Source organism: Gigantopelta aegis, chromosome 15 (assembly GCF_016097555.1).
Source record: "Gigantopelta aegis isolate Gae_Host chromosome 15, Gae_host_genome, whole genome shotgun sequence".
Taxonomy (NCBI): domain Eukaryota; kingdom Metazoa; phylum Mollusca; class Gastropoda; order Neomphalida; family Peltospiridae; genus Gigantopelta; species Gigantopelta aegis.
Window position 1 is genome coordinate 1,471,975 of NC_054713.1, and position 19,759 is coordinate 1,491,733.

At 38.8% G+C, this 19,759-nt stretch overlaps 2 protein-coding genes across 2 annotated transcripts in view; one reads left to right on the forward strand and one right to left on the reverse strand.

Annotated features, from left to right (window-relative positions):
- The first annotated feature begins 989 nt into the window (after window positions 1-989).
- Window positions 990-19,759, forward strand: part of LOC121389661 — a 179,891-nt gene continuing 161,121 nt past the window's right edge. The window contains exon 1 of the mRNA XM_041521309.1: window positions 990-1,085. The gene's annotated coding sequence lies outside the window, so the exon portion shown is untranslated. The remainder of the gene's footprint in view (window positions 1,086-19,759) is intronic.
- Window positions 6,654-8,966, reverse strand: LOC121390260. Its single transcript, XM_041522043.1, has one exon. The coding sequence runs from the start codon at window positions 8,964-8,966 to the stop codon at window positions 6,654-6,656; it is 2,313 nt and encodes a 770-aa protein (XP_041377977.1).

Sequence of the window (19,759 nt, forward strand, 5' to 3'; positions counted from 1 at the left end):
TGATATATCGAAGGCCGTGTACTGTTCTGTTTGTGAGATGGTGTATATAAAATATCTCATTTATTAATGGAAAAAAACAATGTAGCGGGTTTCCTCTTTAAGACAACCAGTCAACATTTCCAAATGTGTGACATCCAATAGCCGATGAGTAAATCAATGTGCTCTAAGAATGTCGTTAAACAAAACAAATTTTAATTTTACCATACAGATAACGAGCTAAACGAGTGAGTTTATCACAATCGCTACTTCACCACTTCGCCGTTTGCCGTAGCAGGGTAGCATTGGTAGCGGAGAATGTACGAGGAAGTGTGAACACATGAACAAAAAATAGTGCGACGCCACAGGTATGGAGTAATTCCTGGCTAAGGGTCTCAAATCTATACAACCAACGTTCAAGGCGTCCAAAGACACGTGTTTGAACATTGCGTGAAAGATCATTTCATTCTCAAGGATCAAAATGTCAATGCTTGCAAATATGGACAGCCAGGTTTATTAGAGGCTTCCAAAAATGGCACACAAGTCGCATTACTGTGGAACTATTCCCACCCCTGAACCGCCCCTGCTTTAGCTGGATAGATATTTACCTTTCTTTTTTTCAAAATAAAGACTGTCTCTGGTTCTCACTGACTGACTGTCGCTCTTTGACTGTGTCTCCGTCTCCGTCTCTCTCTCTCTCTCTCTCTCTCTCTCTCTCTCTCTCTCTCTCTCTCTCTCTCTCTCTCTCTCTCTCTCTCTCTCTCTCCCCCTCTCTTTCCCTCTCAATGGGAGCTCCAACCAAGGGAGCGAACTCGGTATGATGGGAGGGTTTTTTACTGCACACGATAAACGATGAACTTAGCCAGCACGATGATCACGCCACTGCCAATTTGTATTGTACAACTTTCGCCAATCGTACACATCTCGTTCTCCGCTGCCGATCGATTCGTACACAGCGCCACCTATCGGCCGATCTGACGTCGAAGACCGCGTTCGGGACTACACTCCGTTGCGCGAGTTTCGCGGGATACGTCAATGTAATTCCACTCGGTTGGTTTAAGCTCTTCACAGTTTCATCGGCGAGGACTCCGTACGTTTCCGTACAACAGGTAAGTTTCACTTTAAAACTCGTTACATTATTCGTTACGTTTTCACATTAAACATGTTTTCTTCTTTCATATATTATTGTCTATGTATATATATATATATATATATATATATATATATATATATATATATATATATATATATATGTGTGTGTGTGTATTCTGTTATCGGATTCTGAAGAGAGCAGGGGGAGGGGTAGCTGGGTGCAGAAGGGAACCACCCCCAAAAGTGAGATTTATGCATAAACTCTCCCAGCAACTTAAAGGCAGGTTAGAGGGACTGTCCTGAGTTTGCAGTCATTGTAAGATGTTTGCGATAACAGAGTCTTGTTGGCGACTATAATTGTAACTAAATACATTTTCTTGTTTAGAATACCAGTGTCTGTATATCGAATGTGTTTGTGGACGAATACTAATGTCTGTAGCACTCAGATTTTACTTTAATTCGTGACATATATGTTTTCGTACGTACGAAATTATTGGGAGGTAAACTCCGGTGTGGGCTACTACAAGTATTAGGACAACAACAAAGACCTTGCAAATACAGACACTGGTATTTTAAATTTAAAAAATGTATTTAATTTGAATGTTACGTCGTCGAAAAGGCTCTATTGGTCGGAAACATTTTACAGTGACTGTAAACTCACGACTGTCCCTTTAAAGCAGGTTGTCTCCAGTTGCTGACTTCTTAAGACGCATGTCAACCTTTTTCTTTCGTATCCTAATCACTAGAAATTTTCCAAACTGGAATTGTACCTGAAAGTATTCCCGAAAGTAAGAAAAATATATTATGTAATATTAGGAAAGCAAATGCAGTTTGCGCAAGTATAAACATTAGTATGAATAAAGCGTTTACAAATACAGTGCATTCATATAATACCTGAGTGTAGTTTTAATTGTTAAAGGGACTTCGTTAATCGGAAACAAGTTGCATTGGTCACAAACCTAGGGCAATGTGTTTTTAATTTGTAACATGTTATTAAAATATGCATTTACAGAAAAAACAATCCAACAAGATACAAACGACATTATTAACTGCAGCAAAACCACCAACAACATCATCAACGACTACAACAATAATATCCATATCCATAACAACAACGATGACAACATCAACAACAATAACAATAACAAATAAATACATAAATAACGAATAAATAAATAAATAAATAAATAAAAATAAATAAAAATAATTAATAAAATAATAATAAAATAAATAAATAAATAAATGAATAAATGAATAAATAATAATTAAAAAAATAATAATAAATATAAAAATAAATTTAATTTTTTTTTTAAAATACATAAAATGTATGTGATACTGTTTTTGCGGTAATATTATAGGAATTTCCATTTATACATGATAATGTGTTTCTGGTTACATATAAAACTGTGGGAGTATTTAATAATGTATGAACACGACGGCCGTGGAGTTGTGTTGATATTTTCATGACGCTCTTAAACTGATATATCGTTCATATTAGGTGCAGACATCTTCAGATTCGCGCCATGTTTTAACTTGTCCTAACGCCGTCAAGCGCTGCGGAATTTCAAGATTAAAATTTGATATTTAAAAATGATTTGTTTTTATTTATTATTATTATTATTATTAATTCCAGTAAATGAAAACATAATAATAATAAAGAACAAAATCAAAACGCAAATCAGAAACAAAACCTCAAAAAAGCAAAGAAATCAAAGAAAAAACAACAGTACAACAATAACAACAAATAAGCAAACAACAACACGTGGACGGGTTTGCAAAGTGAAACTTAAAGACGATGTCGCACATAAACACTCGAAACTCCCATCCAATCGTCACCCCTGAAAAAGAAGTCACAACCCCCCCCCCCCTACACACACACACACATACACACACAAAAACAAAAAAACAACCAAAAAAAAACGGCATTTGGGATGGTCAATTCTTTGTTCAGTAATATGAAGCCTGATAAGTTTGTTTTGTTTAACGACAGCACTAGAGCACATTGATTTATTAGTAATCGGCTACTGGATGTCAAACATATAGTAAATTTGACAAAGTCTTAGAGATGAAACTCTTTCCATTTTACCATTATTAGAAAGGGATCTGTTTATATACACCACCTCACAAATAGGATAGCACATACCACGGCCTTTGCTAAACCAGTCGTGATGCACTGGCTAGGACGAGAAATAGCCTAATGTACCCAACGACGGGAATCGATCCTAAACTGACCGCCCTTTGAAGCATCGTGACTGTTTTGGACTTCCAAAGTTTTCAACCCGTTTTCCGTTGGTGATCGCTGTGCGGGTGTGGCGCAGGCGCTGAACAATGGAAACGGCCGCGTCAAAAAGTTGATTCTATGGTTATGAATAGCACTATTTCCACATGTTATGTTTGTTTGTCACCAAATAGCTGATGTGTCCTTTATGTTACAATTATAATTAATACAATCATTCATTCGTTCATGCGTTCGTACATTCATTCATTCGTTCGTTCGTTCGTTCGTTCGTTCGTTCATGTATTCATTCATCTGTCCATTCATTCATTCATTCATTCATTCATTCATTCAGGGCGACGTACATAGCCCAGTGGTGAAGCATTCGCTTGTTGCGCCATCGGTCTGGCATCGGAGTCCGTTGGTGGCCCAATTGGGCTATTTCTCTTTACAGCCAGTGCACCACGACTGGTATATCAAAGACTGTGTTATTTGCTACCCAGTCTGTTGGAATGTGTGTATAAAAAGATATGTTGCCACTAATAGAAACATGTAGCGGATTTCCTCTCTAATGCCCGTCACACATACTAAAGACCATTTTACGACCACTTACGACTAAAAGCAAAAAAACTTGACTGGTCGCCGATTGGTTGCTGGTGTTTGTCGCAGTGTGCCTCGGTCGTCGACCAGTAGGTGATCAGTCGACGATCAGTCTTCCGTGGTCCCCAACTGAAATCCCAGTCACACTAGGCTTGCGACCTCTTACGACCGCTTGCGACCACACACAAAAAAAAAATCTTGTGGTCGCAAGTTGACTGCAGATGGTCGTAACAAAGTCTTTAGTTGTGTTTAGTGGTCTTGAATTGGTCTTCACTGATCGCCGATCCCTTTTTCGTCATTTTGGTCGCAAGAAGGTTGCAGGTGTTGCACTAAAACCTCCTTGCGACCACATTAGTCGCCGAAAGGTCACAAAGCTTTTTCATAGGTTGGGGATTAGTTGCCGATCAGTAGGCGATCAGTCCCAGACCGGTCCCAGATTAGTCACAAAGTGGTTTTCCTGGGTTGGGTTGGGGGGTTGGGGGGTATTTAGATCGCAGACCAGTCTGCGATCAGCTGGGGACCATAGAAGGCTGATCGTCGACTGATCACCTACTGATCACTTACTGGTCGACGACCGAGGCACACTGTGACAAACACCAGCAACCAATCGGCGACCAGTCACGTTTTTTTGCTTTTTGGTTGCAAGTGGTCGTAAAATGGTCTTTAGCTATGTGTGACTGAGGCATAAGGCTATATTTCAGAAGTTCCAAATGCTTGACATCTAATATCCGATGATTACTAAATCAATATTCTCTAATGATCTTGTTAACCATAACAAACTCATTCATTCATTCATTCATTCGTTCCTTTCTTCTTTCTTTCCTTCCTTCCTTCCTTCCTTCATTTATTCATTCATTCATTCCTTTCTTTTTGGTAATCTCGCATGTATATTCGGACGGGCTCCCGTTTTTGTAGTGGGACAGGCTAGTCTTTTGCCGGAATTAAACGAAAATGCCCGAATCTAAATAACAACGGTATATTTTTCATATTAGCATTACTGCTAAACAGCTATATATGGTGGAAAACGAATCAGTACGCATTTCGGTGGATTACAATTAATATTGAGGGTAGAATGATGGAAATGCATGGTAAAAAGGGTTCAGGTTAGCATACTTTTCTTAAATATCTCTATTGTTTTTGCCCGGATTTGCTCCAGAATTAGGGGACAGTCACCACCCATCCGCCCTCGCCCCCGCCCTGCCCCTGCCCCATCCCAGTCTCGTACGCTTATGCGTGCATACATTGCGCCACAACCGAGTCGAAAACTGTGCACACCAAAAAAAAAAAAAAAAAAAAAAAAAACCCATCAATCTACGAGAACACTTGTAAATAGTAACAACGACACTGGCATCTGGTACAATAAAATTGCAATTGTGGCCTTCGGCTGAATATGAATACACCCAAAATAAACACTTTTAAAATGGTTTAAATGTCAAACAGCGACCACGTATTCTTTCAAGATGAAGCCTTTGTAGTCCCTAATGCACTGTCTAGATAGGTGGCATCATGCTTCTATAGGTTTTACAAGCACGCGTTAACATTATCGTCAGCGGGAATCGATTCGTTGTAAGGCATCATTTAATGGCGCGTGGGTGTTTTGTGCGTGTGTATGAGGCGGTGTGTCTGTGCGTGTGTGTGTGCGTGCTTGTGTGCAGGTGTGTGTTTGGGTATGTGTGTATGTGCGTACGTGTGTGTGTGTTCAGGTGTGTGTGTGTGTGTGTATGTGTGTTATTGTGTATGTGTGTGTGCGTACATTCGCGTGTATGTGCGTGTGTGTTTGTGTGTGTGCCTGTGTATGTTGTTTTCCCCTCTGTCTCTTGTTCTCGTTCTCTCTCTCTCTCTCTCTCTCTCTCTCTCTCTCTCTCTCTCTCTCTCTCTCTCTCTCTCTCTCTCTCTCTCTCTCTTTCTCTCTCTCTCTGTCCACTCCCCCTCTCTCTTTCTTTTTAACGAAACTGACATTTGGGGTGGCAGTACTCATTACAGGTGCCACCGGTGGGGCACAATATGGTCAACTTTCGCCAACACCTGATGTCATCACTGTGTTGACATTGGTTCACTAGTTTTATGTTATCACATTTGTATTTATTCAATGGAGCTCTGTTCGGTGTTAGCTTTGATTTAGTAACCTAGTCTGAGAGTGGCCGTCCTCTTTACAGGGAGACTGTATTGTCCAGTAAACGATCTCCTCTGGAGTGGCTGTCCTCCTTTAGACGAGGCACTAGAATCAACCACTATTTTTCCAAATACATATTGTTGCATATACGTTGCAATAACTGTAAAATAGAAGAGTTAATGTTTGTTGTTGAGATTAATTTAAATACGTTGCAATAACTGTAAACTAGAAGAGTTAATGTTTGTTGTTCAGATTAATTTAAATACGTTGCAATAACTGTAAAATACAAGAGTTAATGTTTGTTTTATTTAACGGCACCATTAGAGTACACTAATTAATTGCCGTTGGTTACTGGATGTTAAATATTTGTAATCAGAGCACACTAATTAATTACCGTTGGTTACTGGATGTTAAATATTTGTAATTAGAGCACACTAATTAATTACCGTTGGTTACTGGATGTTAAATATTTGTAATTTTAGAGGAAGCTCGCAACATGTTTTCTTTGGCATCAAGGGATCTTTTATATTTCCAACAGATATGACAGCATATAACATGAACTTTAATATACAGACTATGAAGTGAACAGCATTGACGTGAGAGATCAACAGCTCCCTCACAGAACCATTCTTTAACATCACACTGGTGTTGTCACGCTCAACTTACAGAATCATTCATTAACATCACGCTGGTGTTGTCACGCTCCCTTACAGAACTATTCGTAAACATCACGCTGGTGCTGCTATACTCCCTCGTAGAACCATTAGTTAACACCACGCTGGTGCTGTCATTCTGCCTCACAGAACCATTCGTTAACATCACGCTGGTGCTGTCACTCTCCCTCACAGAACCATTCGTTAACATCACACCGGTGCTGCCATGGTCCCTCACAGAACCATTCGTTAACATCACACCGGTGCTGCCATGGTCGCTCGCAGAACCATTCGTTAACATCACACCGGTGCTGTCATTCTCCCTCACATAACCATTCGTTAACATCACACCGGTGCTGTCATTCTCCCTCACAGAACCATTCGTTAACATCACACCGGTGCTGTCATTCTCCCTCACATAACCATTCGTTAACATCACACCGGTGATGCCATTCTCCCTCACATAACCATTCGTTAACATCACACCGGTGATGCCATTCTCCCTCACATAACCATTCGTTAACATCACACCGGTGTTGTCATTCTCCCTCACAGAACCATTCGTTAACATCACACCGGTGCTGTCATTCTCCCTCACAGAACCATTCGTTAACATCACACCGGTGCTGCCATGGTCCCTCACAGAACCATTCGTTAACATCACACCGGTGCTGCCATGGTCGCTCGCAGAACCATTCGTTAACATCACACCGGTGCTGTCATTCTCCCTCACATAACCATTCGTTAACATCACACCGGTGCTGTCATTCTCCCTCACATAACCATTCGTTAACATCACACCGGTGCTGTCATTCTCCCTCACAGAACCATTCGTTAACATCACACCGGTGCTGTCATTCTCCCTCACATAACCATTCGTTAACATCACACCGGTGCTGTCATGGTCCCTCACAGAACCATTCGTTAACATCACACCGGTGCTGTCATTCTCCCTCACAGAACCATTCGTTAACATCACACCGGTGCTGTCATTCTCCATCACAGAACCATTCGTTAACATCACACCGGTGTTGTCATTCTCCCTCACAGAACCATTCGTTAACATCACGCTAGTGCTGTCACTCTCCCTCACAGAACCATTCGTTAACATCACACCGGTGCTGCCATGGTCCCTCACAGAACCATTCGTTAACATCACACCGGTGATGCCATTCTCCCTCACATAACCATTCGTTAACATCACACCGGTGCTGTCATTCTCCCTCACAGAACCATTCGTTAAGATCACGATGGTGCTGTCATTCTCCCTCACAGAACCATTCGTTAACATCACACCGGTGCTGTCATTCTCCCTCACAGAACCATTCGTTAACATCACACCGGTGCTGTCATTCTCCCTCACAGAACCATTCGTTAACATCACACCGGTGCTGTCATTCTCCCTCACAGAACCATTCGTTAACATCACACCGGTGCTGTCATTCTCCCTCACAGAACCATTCGTTAACATCACACCGGTGCTGTCATTCTCCCTCACAGAACCATTCGTTAACATCACACCGGTGCTGTCATTCTCCCTCACAGAACCATTCGTTAACATCACACCGGTGCTGTCATTCTCCCTCACAGAACCATTCGTTAACATCACACCGGTGCTGTCATATTCCCTCACAGAACCATTCGTTAACATCACACCGGTGCTGTCATTCTCCCTCACAGAACCATTCGTTAACATCACACCGGTGCTGTCATTCTCCCTCACAGAACCATTCGTTAACATCACACCGGTGCTGTCATATTCCCTCACAGAACCATTCGTTAACATCACACCGGTGCTGTCATTCTCCCTCACAGAACCATTCGTTAACATCACACCGGTGTTGTCATTCTCCCTCACAGAACCATTCGTTAACATCACACCGGTGCTGTCATATTCCCTCACAGAACCATTCGTTAACATCACACCGGTGCTGTCATATTCCCTCACAGAACCATTCGTTAACATCACACCGGTGCTGTCATTGTCCCTCACAGAACCATTCGTTAACATCGCACCGGTGCTGTCATTCTCCCTCACAGAACCATTCGTTAACATCACACCGGTGCTGTCATTCTCCCTCACAGAACATTTCGTTAACATCACACCGGTGCTGTCATATTCCCTCACAGAACCATTCGTTAACATCACACCGGTGCTGTCATATTCCCTCACAGAACCATTCGTTAACATCACACCGGTGCTGTCATTCTCCCTCACAGAACCATTCGTTAACATCACACCGGTGCTGTCATTCTCCATCACAGAACCATTCGTTAACATCACACCGGTGGTGCTGGTGCTGGCATGGTCCCTCATGGAACCGGGGCGGGATGTAGCCACATGGTGAAGCGTTCGCTCGATGCGCGTTCGCCCTGGGATCGATCCCCGTCGGTTAGCCCATTGCACCACGACTGGTATATCAATGACTGTGGTATGTACTACCCTGCCTGTGGGGTGGTGCATATAAAAGAACCCTTGCTGCTACTCGAAAAGAATAGCTTATGGAGTGGTGACAACGGGTTTACTCTCCCAATACCCGTGTGGTCCTTAACCACATGTCTGACGCCATATAACCGGAACTAACATGTGTTGAGTACGTCGTTAAATAAAACAGTTATTTCTGTCTTCCTCTCCCTCACAGAACCATTCGTTAACCTAATAACAACGAAACCATGAACCAGTATTTCATCAGTATTAACAAATTTCAACATTCATTAGGATTTTTTTAACAATTAATAACCCCTGCACAGATTTCAAACCAAATGACTGAGGCACGTGTCCTGCGTTTAATGCAATGCACGTTTTATGCTCTCAAATATCAACGCTAGTAGAAAACATGTCTTTCTTGATCAGTGGGAAATGTGCGGCCATGTTGTGACCTTGATGGGCCGGCGCTGATTGGGTGGCGTGAATTAAATGAACGTGCATATAAAGCGGGTATAGAGATTGTGTAATTTGATTGCTTATTCCATCGTCATTGATCTTCCGGTGTATGTTCGCTTCGTCTTTACGTCCACCTCGTTACCAGGCGTGAAGAGTGCAAATGTCGGAGAGATTCGGGGAGTGGCGGGGGAGTGGCGGGTGGTGGGTGTCGCTGTTGATGGTATGACCTATTCCTGAGTCTCGACGTTTTCTTCTTCTTCTTCGTACTTCTTCTTGTTCCAGTTCGACTGCTTCTACTACTATTACTACTGCTTCTACTACTACTTCTAAAAACTGAGACGGAAATGTTCTCAATTTTGGAGTGAAAATAAATGCTGATATAATGTATGTTCGCAATGGTGTATGTTGTTAGTGCCAACGAGAACCCGTTCTACTGCCAATCTTCTTTTGAAGTTGGGCAATTTAACATAGATTTCAATGGCAGATGAGATGACATCTGTGTAGTGAGACCGTATATAAAACCACAATGGTTTTTTTTACGACTTTGACGTCACTCAACTAAGATTATTCTCAGTACTGCACACCTGACCCACAGACATGTTATGAGCCGTGCTACTTTCAAGACGATAACAGCGGCAGCTGAAGCCCAATCATCTCGGCATGTCGCCGACACTCGCCAGCTTGGAAACACCAGTGCGTATAATAAGACTTGCAGAAAATTGCCCACTTGGACAAAAGCTGTGTACACAAAGGAGTGAACAAGTTAATTTCGTCATTGTAGCCAGCTCTTGGAGCTTCCTCTACTAGGAAGCTGTACTCGTGCTACAGAGATAGAGACAGAGGTTTAGACCAGCGGGTATATTGCTCGTTGTACTCGAGATATATATTAAAGTTGGTTTTGTTCAGTGACACCACTGAAGCACATTGATTTATTTATTATCGGCTATTGGATGTGAAACATTTAGGTATAATTTGCATATAGTCTTAGAGAGGAAACCCGCTAATCTGTTTTGCCATTAGTAAGAAGGGATCTTTTAAATGCCCCATTCCACAGACAGGATAGCTCATACCACGGCCTTTAATATACCAGTCATGGTACACTGACGTGAATGATACATATCCTGATGGGACACCGACGGGAATCGATCCCAGACCGACGGCGCATCAGGCGAACGTTTTACAATGGGCTACATGATATGTCTTAGAACTGATAGCAGCGTGCTATTGAAACGGAGCGATCGTCCGAGCTCCTATAGATCGTAGGGTCTCGCCTTTCAATGGACCCTCTATGCTTCTCCAATGTTGCCCAACACCAGCCTGTGCTGCACTATTTGGGAGTTGAAACTGTGGATTGCGCTACCCTCTCTTTCCAATATGAAACATCGTTTACAACGTGGTAATACAGATAATAATATAGGTCTCAGCTCTTGGGTGAATGTCACACAGGTCTCACGATAGAGTTGACATTGCGACTGAGAACCTCAAGGATACGAACAGCAGAGCTGCTGGTTGGACTATACCAATTCAAATCCCATAGGCGACCATGTTAACGTTTGTGTTTAAAAACACTATATGCAATATATCAACCAAACTGTGACCCATAAATATCAGTACTACAACCCCTACCTCAAAGTATTAACTGCAGAAAATGGTACCTTTCATGGCTCATTTTCGATATAACCAGATGTTTCTGCAACACCCCTAGTTTCGCACAAAATTTGAGTACTTTTTTTTACAGGTACCCCATACATGTTCCAAGCACAAGGCTACTTGACACGGTGGTACTACATCAAATAAAATTGCATACATTTTTAGCCCAGATGAAACTAATTTTGTTTACAACCAACACACTCACATTTATAACCAATCACAGGACTTGTGGTGTTAACTTCTCTATCAAAAGTTCGGTACACCTCGAACTTCGACCCAGCCGGAAATTAATTGGTATAGTGCAACCTGCTCTACTTAGGTCTGCATTTCATGTATAGAAAAACGAATATGTATAAGATACGTATATTAATTTTATTCACACGTAATTGCCATGGACTGTAGTTATTAGCTGTTAAGCCAGAGGCAGCAATTAAACTCCATAGTCTTCTTGATTGCTGTAATTTAGTTTGACATTGATTGGTGTGATTGCTAGCCCCTAATCAACTACAGAGTAAGTTATTGCATAAATGGCCGGTCAGAGAAAGAACGAAAGAAATGTTTTATTTAACGACGCACTTAATACATTTTATTTACGGTTATATGGCGTCAGACATATGGTTAAGGACCGCACAGATATTGAGAGAGAAAACCTGCTGTCGCCACTTCATGGGCTACTCTTTTCGATTAGCACCAAAGGATCTTTTATATGCACAATCCCACAGACAGGGTAGTACATACCACGGCCTTTGATATACTAGTCGTGATGCACTGGCTGGAACGAGAAATAGCCCAATGGGCCCACCGACGGGGATCGATCCCACACCGACCGCGCATAGAGTGAGTGCTGTGCCACTGGGCTACGTTCCGCCCCGGCAGGTCAGAGAATAACAATTAATTGAATCGTACATGCACCGGTAAATATATCAATTGCATTTGAATATAGTTGTAAATGTCGCACTGTGACGACATCATCAATCTGACTCTGCTGTTTACCGATACAGAGAAGGGTTTTTAATTGCGGTGTTGGTGTCGTCGTTTGGGTTATGTTTCTACTCGTGACGCGCCTTCTATTTCCAATTACGGTCATAAAAAAAACAATGTCTATATCAGAAATGAATCCCTACCCTATCGATCAACAAGTCGTATCATAAAGCTACTTCAAAGTATTCATCTCTAAATCTCTAAATTGCATCTGATTTCAAGGTGATACTCTCTAACTCTACATCTGATTTCAAGGTGATACCCTCTAAGTCTACATCTGATTTCAAGGAGATTCTCTCTAAGTCTACATCTGACTTCAAAGTGATTCTCTCTAAGTCTACATCTGATTTCAAAGTGATTCTCTGTAAGTCTACATCTGATTTAAAGGTGATTCTATCTAAGTCTACATTTGATTTCAAAGTGATTCTCTCTAAGTCTACATTTGATTTCAAAGTGATTGTCGCTAAGTCTACATCTGATTTCAAAGTGATTCTATCTTAGTCTACATCTGATTTCAAAGTGATTCTCTCTAAGTCTACATCTGATTTCAACGTGATTCTCTCTAAGTCTACATTTGATTTCAACGTGATTCTCTCTAAGTCTACATTTGATTTCAAAGTGATTCTCTCTAAGTCTACATCTGATTTCAAAGTGATTCTATCTAAGTCTACATTTGATTTCAAAGTGATTCTCTCTAAGTCTACATTTGATTTCAAAGTGATTGTCGCTAAGTCTACATCTGATTTCAAAGTGATTCTCTCTAAGTCTACATTTGATTTCAAAGTTATTCTCTCTAAGTCTACATCTGAAATCAAATTAATTATCTCTATGTCTACATCTGATTTCAACGTGATGTTCTCTAAGTCTACATCTGATTTCAAAGTGATTATCTCTAAGTCTACATCTGAAATCAAATTAATTATCTCTAAGTCTACATCTGATTCCAAAGTGATCCTCTCTAAGTCTACATCTGATTTCAAAGTGATTCTCTCTAAGTCTACATATGATTTCAAAGTGGTTCTCCCTAAGTCTACATATGATTTCAAAGTGATTCTCTCAAAGTCTACATTTGATTTCAAAGTGATTGTCGCTAAGTCTACGTCTCAAATCAACGTGATTCTCTCTAAGTCTACATTTGATTTCAACATAATGTTCTCTAAGTCTACATCTGATTTCAAAGTGATTATGTCTAAGTCTACATCTGAAATCAAATTAATTATCTCTAAGTCTACATCTGATTTCAAAGTGATTATCTCTAACTCTACATCTGAAATCAAATTAATTATCTCTAAGTCTACATCTGATTTCAAAGTGATCCTCTCTAAGTCTACATCTGATTTCAAAGTGATTCTCTCTAAGTCTACATATGATTTCAAAGTGATTCTCTCTAAGTCTACATATGATTTCAAAGTGATTCTCTCTAAGTCTACATATGATTTCAAAGTGATTCTCTCTAAGTCTACATATGATTTCAAAGTGATTCTCTCAAGGTCTACATCTGATTTCAAAGTGATCCTCTCTAAGTCTACATCTGATTTCAAAGTGATCCTCTCTAAGTCTTCATCTGATTTCAACGTGATTCTCTAAGTCCACATATGATTTCAAAGTGGTTCTCCCTAAGTCTACATATGATTTCAAAGTGATTCTCTCAAAGTCTACATTTGATTTCAAAGTGATTGTCGCTAAGTCTACGTCTCAAATCAACGTGATTCTCTCTAAGTCTACATTTGATTTCAACATAATGTTCTCTAAGTCTACATCTGATTTCAACGTGATGTTCTCTAAGTCTACATCTGATTTCAAAGTGATTATGTCTAAGTCTACATCTGAAATCAAATTAATTATCTCTAAGTCTACATCTGATTTCAAAGTGATTATCTCTAAGTCTACATCTGAAATCAAATTAATTATCTCTAAGTCTACATCTGATTTCAAAGTGATCCTCTCTAAGTCTACATCTGATTTCAAAGTGATTCTCTCTAAGTCTACATATGATTTCAAAGTGATTCTCTCTAAGTCTACATCTGAAATCAAATTAATTATCTCTAAGTCTACATCTGATTTCAAAGTGATTCTCTCTAAGTCTACATCTCATTTCAAAGTGATTCTATCAAAGTCTACATATCATTTCAAAGTGATTTTCTCAAAGTCTACATATAATTTCAAAATGATCCTCTCTAAGTCTACATCTGATTTCAAAGTGATTCTCTCTAAGTCTACATCTGATTTCAAAGTGATTCTCTCTAAGTCTACATTTTATTTCAAAGTGATTCTCTCTAAGTCTACATCTGATTTAAAAGTGATTCTCTCTAAGTCTACATTTGATTTCAAAGTGGCTACCATTATCCACATCTGATTCCAAAATATTTATCTCTATTGCATCTGATTTCAAAATGTTTATCTCTATTACATCTGATTTCAATTTTTTTATCTCTATTACATCTGATTTCAAAATATTTATCTCTATTATATCTGATTTCAAAATATTTATCTCTATTACGTCAGATTTTAAAGTGTTTATCTTATTACATCTGATTTCAAAATATTTATCTCTATTACATCTGATTTCAAAATGTTTATCTCTATTACATCTGATTTCAAAATATTTATCTCTATTACATCTGATTTCAAAATATATCTCTATTACATCTGATTTCAAAGTGTTTATCTCTATTACATCTGATTTCAAAATATTTATCTCTATTATATCTGATTTCAAAGTTTTTATCTCTATTACATCTGATTTCAAAATATTTATCTCTATTACGTCTGATTTGAAAATATTTATCTCTATTACGTCTGATTTCAAAATATTTATCTCTATTACATCTAATTTCAAAGTGTTTATCTCTATTACATCTGATTTCAAAATATTTATCTCTATTACATCTGATTTCAAAATATTTATCTTTATTACATCTGATTTCAAAGTGTTTATCTCTATTACATCTGATTTCAAAGTGTTTATCTCTATTACATCTGATTTCAATTTTTTTATCTCTATTACATCTGATTTCAAAATATTTATCTCTATTATATCTGATATGAAAATATTTATCTCTATTACGTCTAATTTGAAAATATTTATCTCTATTTTGTCTGATTTAAAAATATTTATCTCTATTACATCTGATTTCAAAGTGTTTATCGCTATTACATCTGATTTCAAAATATTTATCTCTATTACATCTGATTTCAAAGTGTTTATCTCTATTACATCTGATTTCAAAATGTTTATCTCTATTACATCTGATTTCAAAATATTTATATCTATTACATCTGATTTCAAAGTGTTTATCTCTATTACATCTGATTTCAAAGTGTTTATCTCTATTACATCTGATTTCAATTTTTTTATCTCTATTACATCTGATTTCAAAATATTTATCTCTATTATATCTGATTTCAAAATATTTATCTCTATTACGTCAGATTTCAAAGTGTTTATCTTATTACATCTGATTTCAAAATATTTATCTCTATTACATCTGATTTCAAAGTGTTTATCTCTATTACATCTGATTTCAAAATATTTATCTCTATTACATCTGATTTCAAAATATTTTTCTTTATTACATCTGATTTCAAAGTGTTTATCTCTATTACATCTGATTTCAAAATGTTTATCTCTATTACATCTGATTTCAAAATATTTATCTCTATTACATCTGATTTCAAAGTGTTTATCTCTATTACATCTGATTTCAAAGTGTTTATCTCAACGCTAGAGATGATTTAAAGGTTCTATCACTAGCATCTGATTTACAAATACTTCAGCCAAGTGTTCCCGTTATCTGTTTCGTGTTGTTGTTGGGTTTTGTTTTGTTTTTGTGTGTTTTGTATTCGTTATTGATTTCGGTGTGGGGATCTCTTTTGTTCTTTTTTTTTTGTTCTAAACCGAATGAACAATATATATCAGAAATCATTTTTTTAAGCGAACGTTAGCGCATTGTTCGCTCTCGATAGACACTGCCCATATACATGTACTTCAGTCAAAGAGTTTATCACCGAATTGCATCTGATTGTTCCCAAAACGGCGTCTATGATCCGTCAACAATGGCCGCCACTTGGCGTCGCTGTTCATTGACGTAAGGCAATCCTGCAAGCGCTGTTAACTACACTCATCTGAATTTCAGTGCGCTTGTTTAATCAACCTTATTACGCATGGTGCACTGGAGTTTGAAATATCTATAGGGAACAATAAGAGGATGCATTGGATTTTCTCGGGGAAAAGATGTTTGACACTAAAAAGCTGTACAAAGCCTCGTCATATCTTGTAACATGAACCATAAAGTCGAGTGCGATGAATGCTAAGTGAACGCGAAGTTGTCGGAATTGAGACGGTGCGTTCATCTACATCGCCATTAACGGAGATTAATTTTAGATTGTCTTTGTTTGGTGGCATTTTGAAAAAGAAATTTTGATGTGTGAGTGTGTACGCGCGTGCGTTCGTGCGTGTGTGTGCGTGTGTGTGTTTATGTGTGTGCGCGTGCGCGTTCATGTGTGCGTGTGTGCTTGTGTGTGCGTGTGTGTGTGTGTGTGTGTTTTGTGTTTATATTTTTTATTGATTTTTGTGTTACCATCTCTTTATTTTACTGTTGTCTTTTGTATCTGTTTCTGTTATCCATGGTTTGTTTAAATGTTAATGTCTAGTAAGGGTTTCCTTTAGTATTTTATTGGTTTTGGTTTGTTTGTTTTCATTTTACCCTTTGTTTTTGTTAATTATTGTTTTCTTTCTCTAAAGCTATGGTTTTCATAAATAGATGATAATAAACGAATTGCAAATTGTCATCCAATACGTTTCTCCTGTCGCGAGCTTTTACGATTCCAGCATACAGACCATCACACACAGGACCTCAGCTATAACGGGGTGGGGTGTGGGGGGGGGGGGGGGGGGGGGGGGGGGGGTGGAACAAGGAAACGACTAGGCAGTAGGATAACGCAATCTCAAATACAGATGAAGTTAAACTTTGTTTAACGAAACCAGCAGAACGTACTGATTTATTTTTAAATCACTGGATGTCACCCTTTTATCTGAAATAAAAAAACCGTTTCATTTTCCCATTAGCAGCAAAATATACAGTTAAAGTTTGTTTTGTTTAACGACACTACTAGATGCATATTCTGGTTCACAGACCATTAACAATTAACCATTAACATCACGCAAGAAACTTTCTCTCCCACTAACCAGTAAAAACGTTTAAATTTTGCTTTGTTTAACGACACCACTAGAGCACATTGGTTTATTAATCATCGCTGTTGGATGTAAACCAATGTATGAGATTCCCAATGTATGATTAATATGACAATATTTAATATAGTAAAGTGTTAATAGATATATCTCTGACGATTCACGAAACACAATCAAAATAACACTGCCACTAACACGAAGTAATTTGAAAAAAAGTTAAAGTTTGTTTTGTTCAACGACACCACTAGAGCACATTGATTTATTAATCATCGGCTGTTCGATGTCAAACATTTGGTAATTTTGACATCTAGTTTTAGAGAGAAAATTCGCTGCATTTGTCCAATAGTAACAAGAGATCATTTATATGCACCATCACACAGCTGTTTGTATACCAGTTGTCTGGCACTGGCTGGAACGGGAAAAACAACCTGAGAATTGATCATCCGGTAAGGTTGGACCTACGACTCAAGGACCCCAGGCGAGCTCTCTACCGACTGACCTACGCACCGACCGTCTCAAGTATAGACGAAGATTATACTGTTGTAGATATCGGCTGAAAGTCGACATTAAAACAATAAGACAAGTAATTGTGATCGCATTAATGATTTATTTCGTCATTAAGTGTCTTGTTTATGATAAAGATCCAAACGTGTCAGAAAACAATATCAGAGTTTTCTTTTGTCGAGTAGCCCGAGATTCAGAGATTGTCTCATTTCCTTTTTAGAACGCGATTGTGAAATGTGTATAGTGCATAACATAGACAGCCAGTGGAAAACATTACGAAGGCCAGTCTATCTGTTTATAACGCATAGCGTCTCGTCTAAAGGGTTTAGCATTAACACCTAGTTATGTCTGTATATACCCGAATATCTCTCTCCCTCTTTCTTTCTGTCTTTATTTATCTCCCTCCCTCTCTTACGCTCTCTCTCTCTCTCTCTCTCTCTCTCTCTCTCTCTCTCTCTCTCTCTCTCTCTCTCTCTCTCTCTCTCTCTCTCTCTACCTCTCTCTCTCCCTCTTGCTTTGGTCGTATGATCGACCTACATTGATAAACACATTCTCTGACTGTGTGTGTTGTGTGTTGTGTGTGTTGTGTGTGTGTGTGTGTGTGTGTGTTGGGGGGGGGGGGGTTCCTGTTTTTGTTTAGTTTAGTTTAGTTTAATTTAATTGTTGTGGGGGGGGGGGGGGTGATTTGTTTTGAGTTTTTTTGTTCTTTCTTTGCATGTAGAGTCATAATTGCATAAGCACGAGATGGTGATACGGTTGTTACAATACTGCCATAGGCTTCGTTTTTCCCCCGCACATTTCGATCATGCGACCTTGGTACGGGATCATGCGGCCCGAGATGCGATAAACGGAGAGAAAATTGGTGCAAATCCTATCACTGGGCGATCGGTGGGTCACGTGGTGTTCTTGCCATTGATCACGAGATAGGCCGAGATCCGGCGATTCTGCCAAACACTGTTTAATGATGACGTGACGGCAGATACTAGTCTCGTTATCTGCAGGACGAAGTTAGTTACTTTTACATCCTCATTACGACACAAAATATCAGATATGGAAAGAATATTAGGAAGTTTTATTTCATTTATTAAACAGAAATGCACTTAGTAGACTTGAATCCTACAGACTTAGTGCGTCGATATTTTGACTTGAAGTCTCCATATTTCGATTGTAGTATGGATATTTCGACTTCGTGTCTCGATATTTCGACTTCGTGTCTCGATATTTCGACTTGAATTCTCGATATTTTGACTTGACATTTCGATTTGCAGTCTCGATATTTCGACTTGAAGTCTTAATATTTTGACTTGATATTTTCACTTGCAGTCTCTATATTTCGACTTGAAATCTCGATATTTTGACTTGATATTTCGACTTGGAGTCTTGATATTTCGACTTACTTGACTGGGTAGGTCGATGTGACAAATTAGAAACTCGATATCTGCCGTCTCAACATTTCGACTTAGTGACCCGATATGTCCGTTTATCATTCCATGTTTAAACTAGGTGTCTCAATATTTCAAAAATGCTCACTCCATATGTAGACGTTTTATTTTATTTGAACATAGAAATCATAACATTCATAAAATCATTCATAAAAGGTACACTACTACCAACTGGTAGGACAATGATCTGCTATTTACTTGAGAGGCGAAAGTATTGATATGGCATTGAAAAAAACTATCTATTCTTATTTCTGAAGATACTTCTTAAAGCTTTTTAACCTATTTAGACGGCAATTCATTGGTTCATTCTCTCAAATGGGCGGAGCATGCAGCACTACGAATTAAGACGGCTTTTCGTTCGTTATTCATGATTAAGACAGACAAAATAAAAGTCTGTCATTGGCTGAAATGGATGGACAACGATCAGTTGCCGTCTAATGTTTAAAAGTTGAATAGCA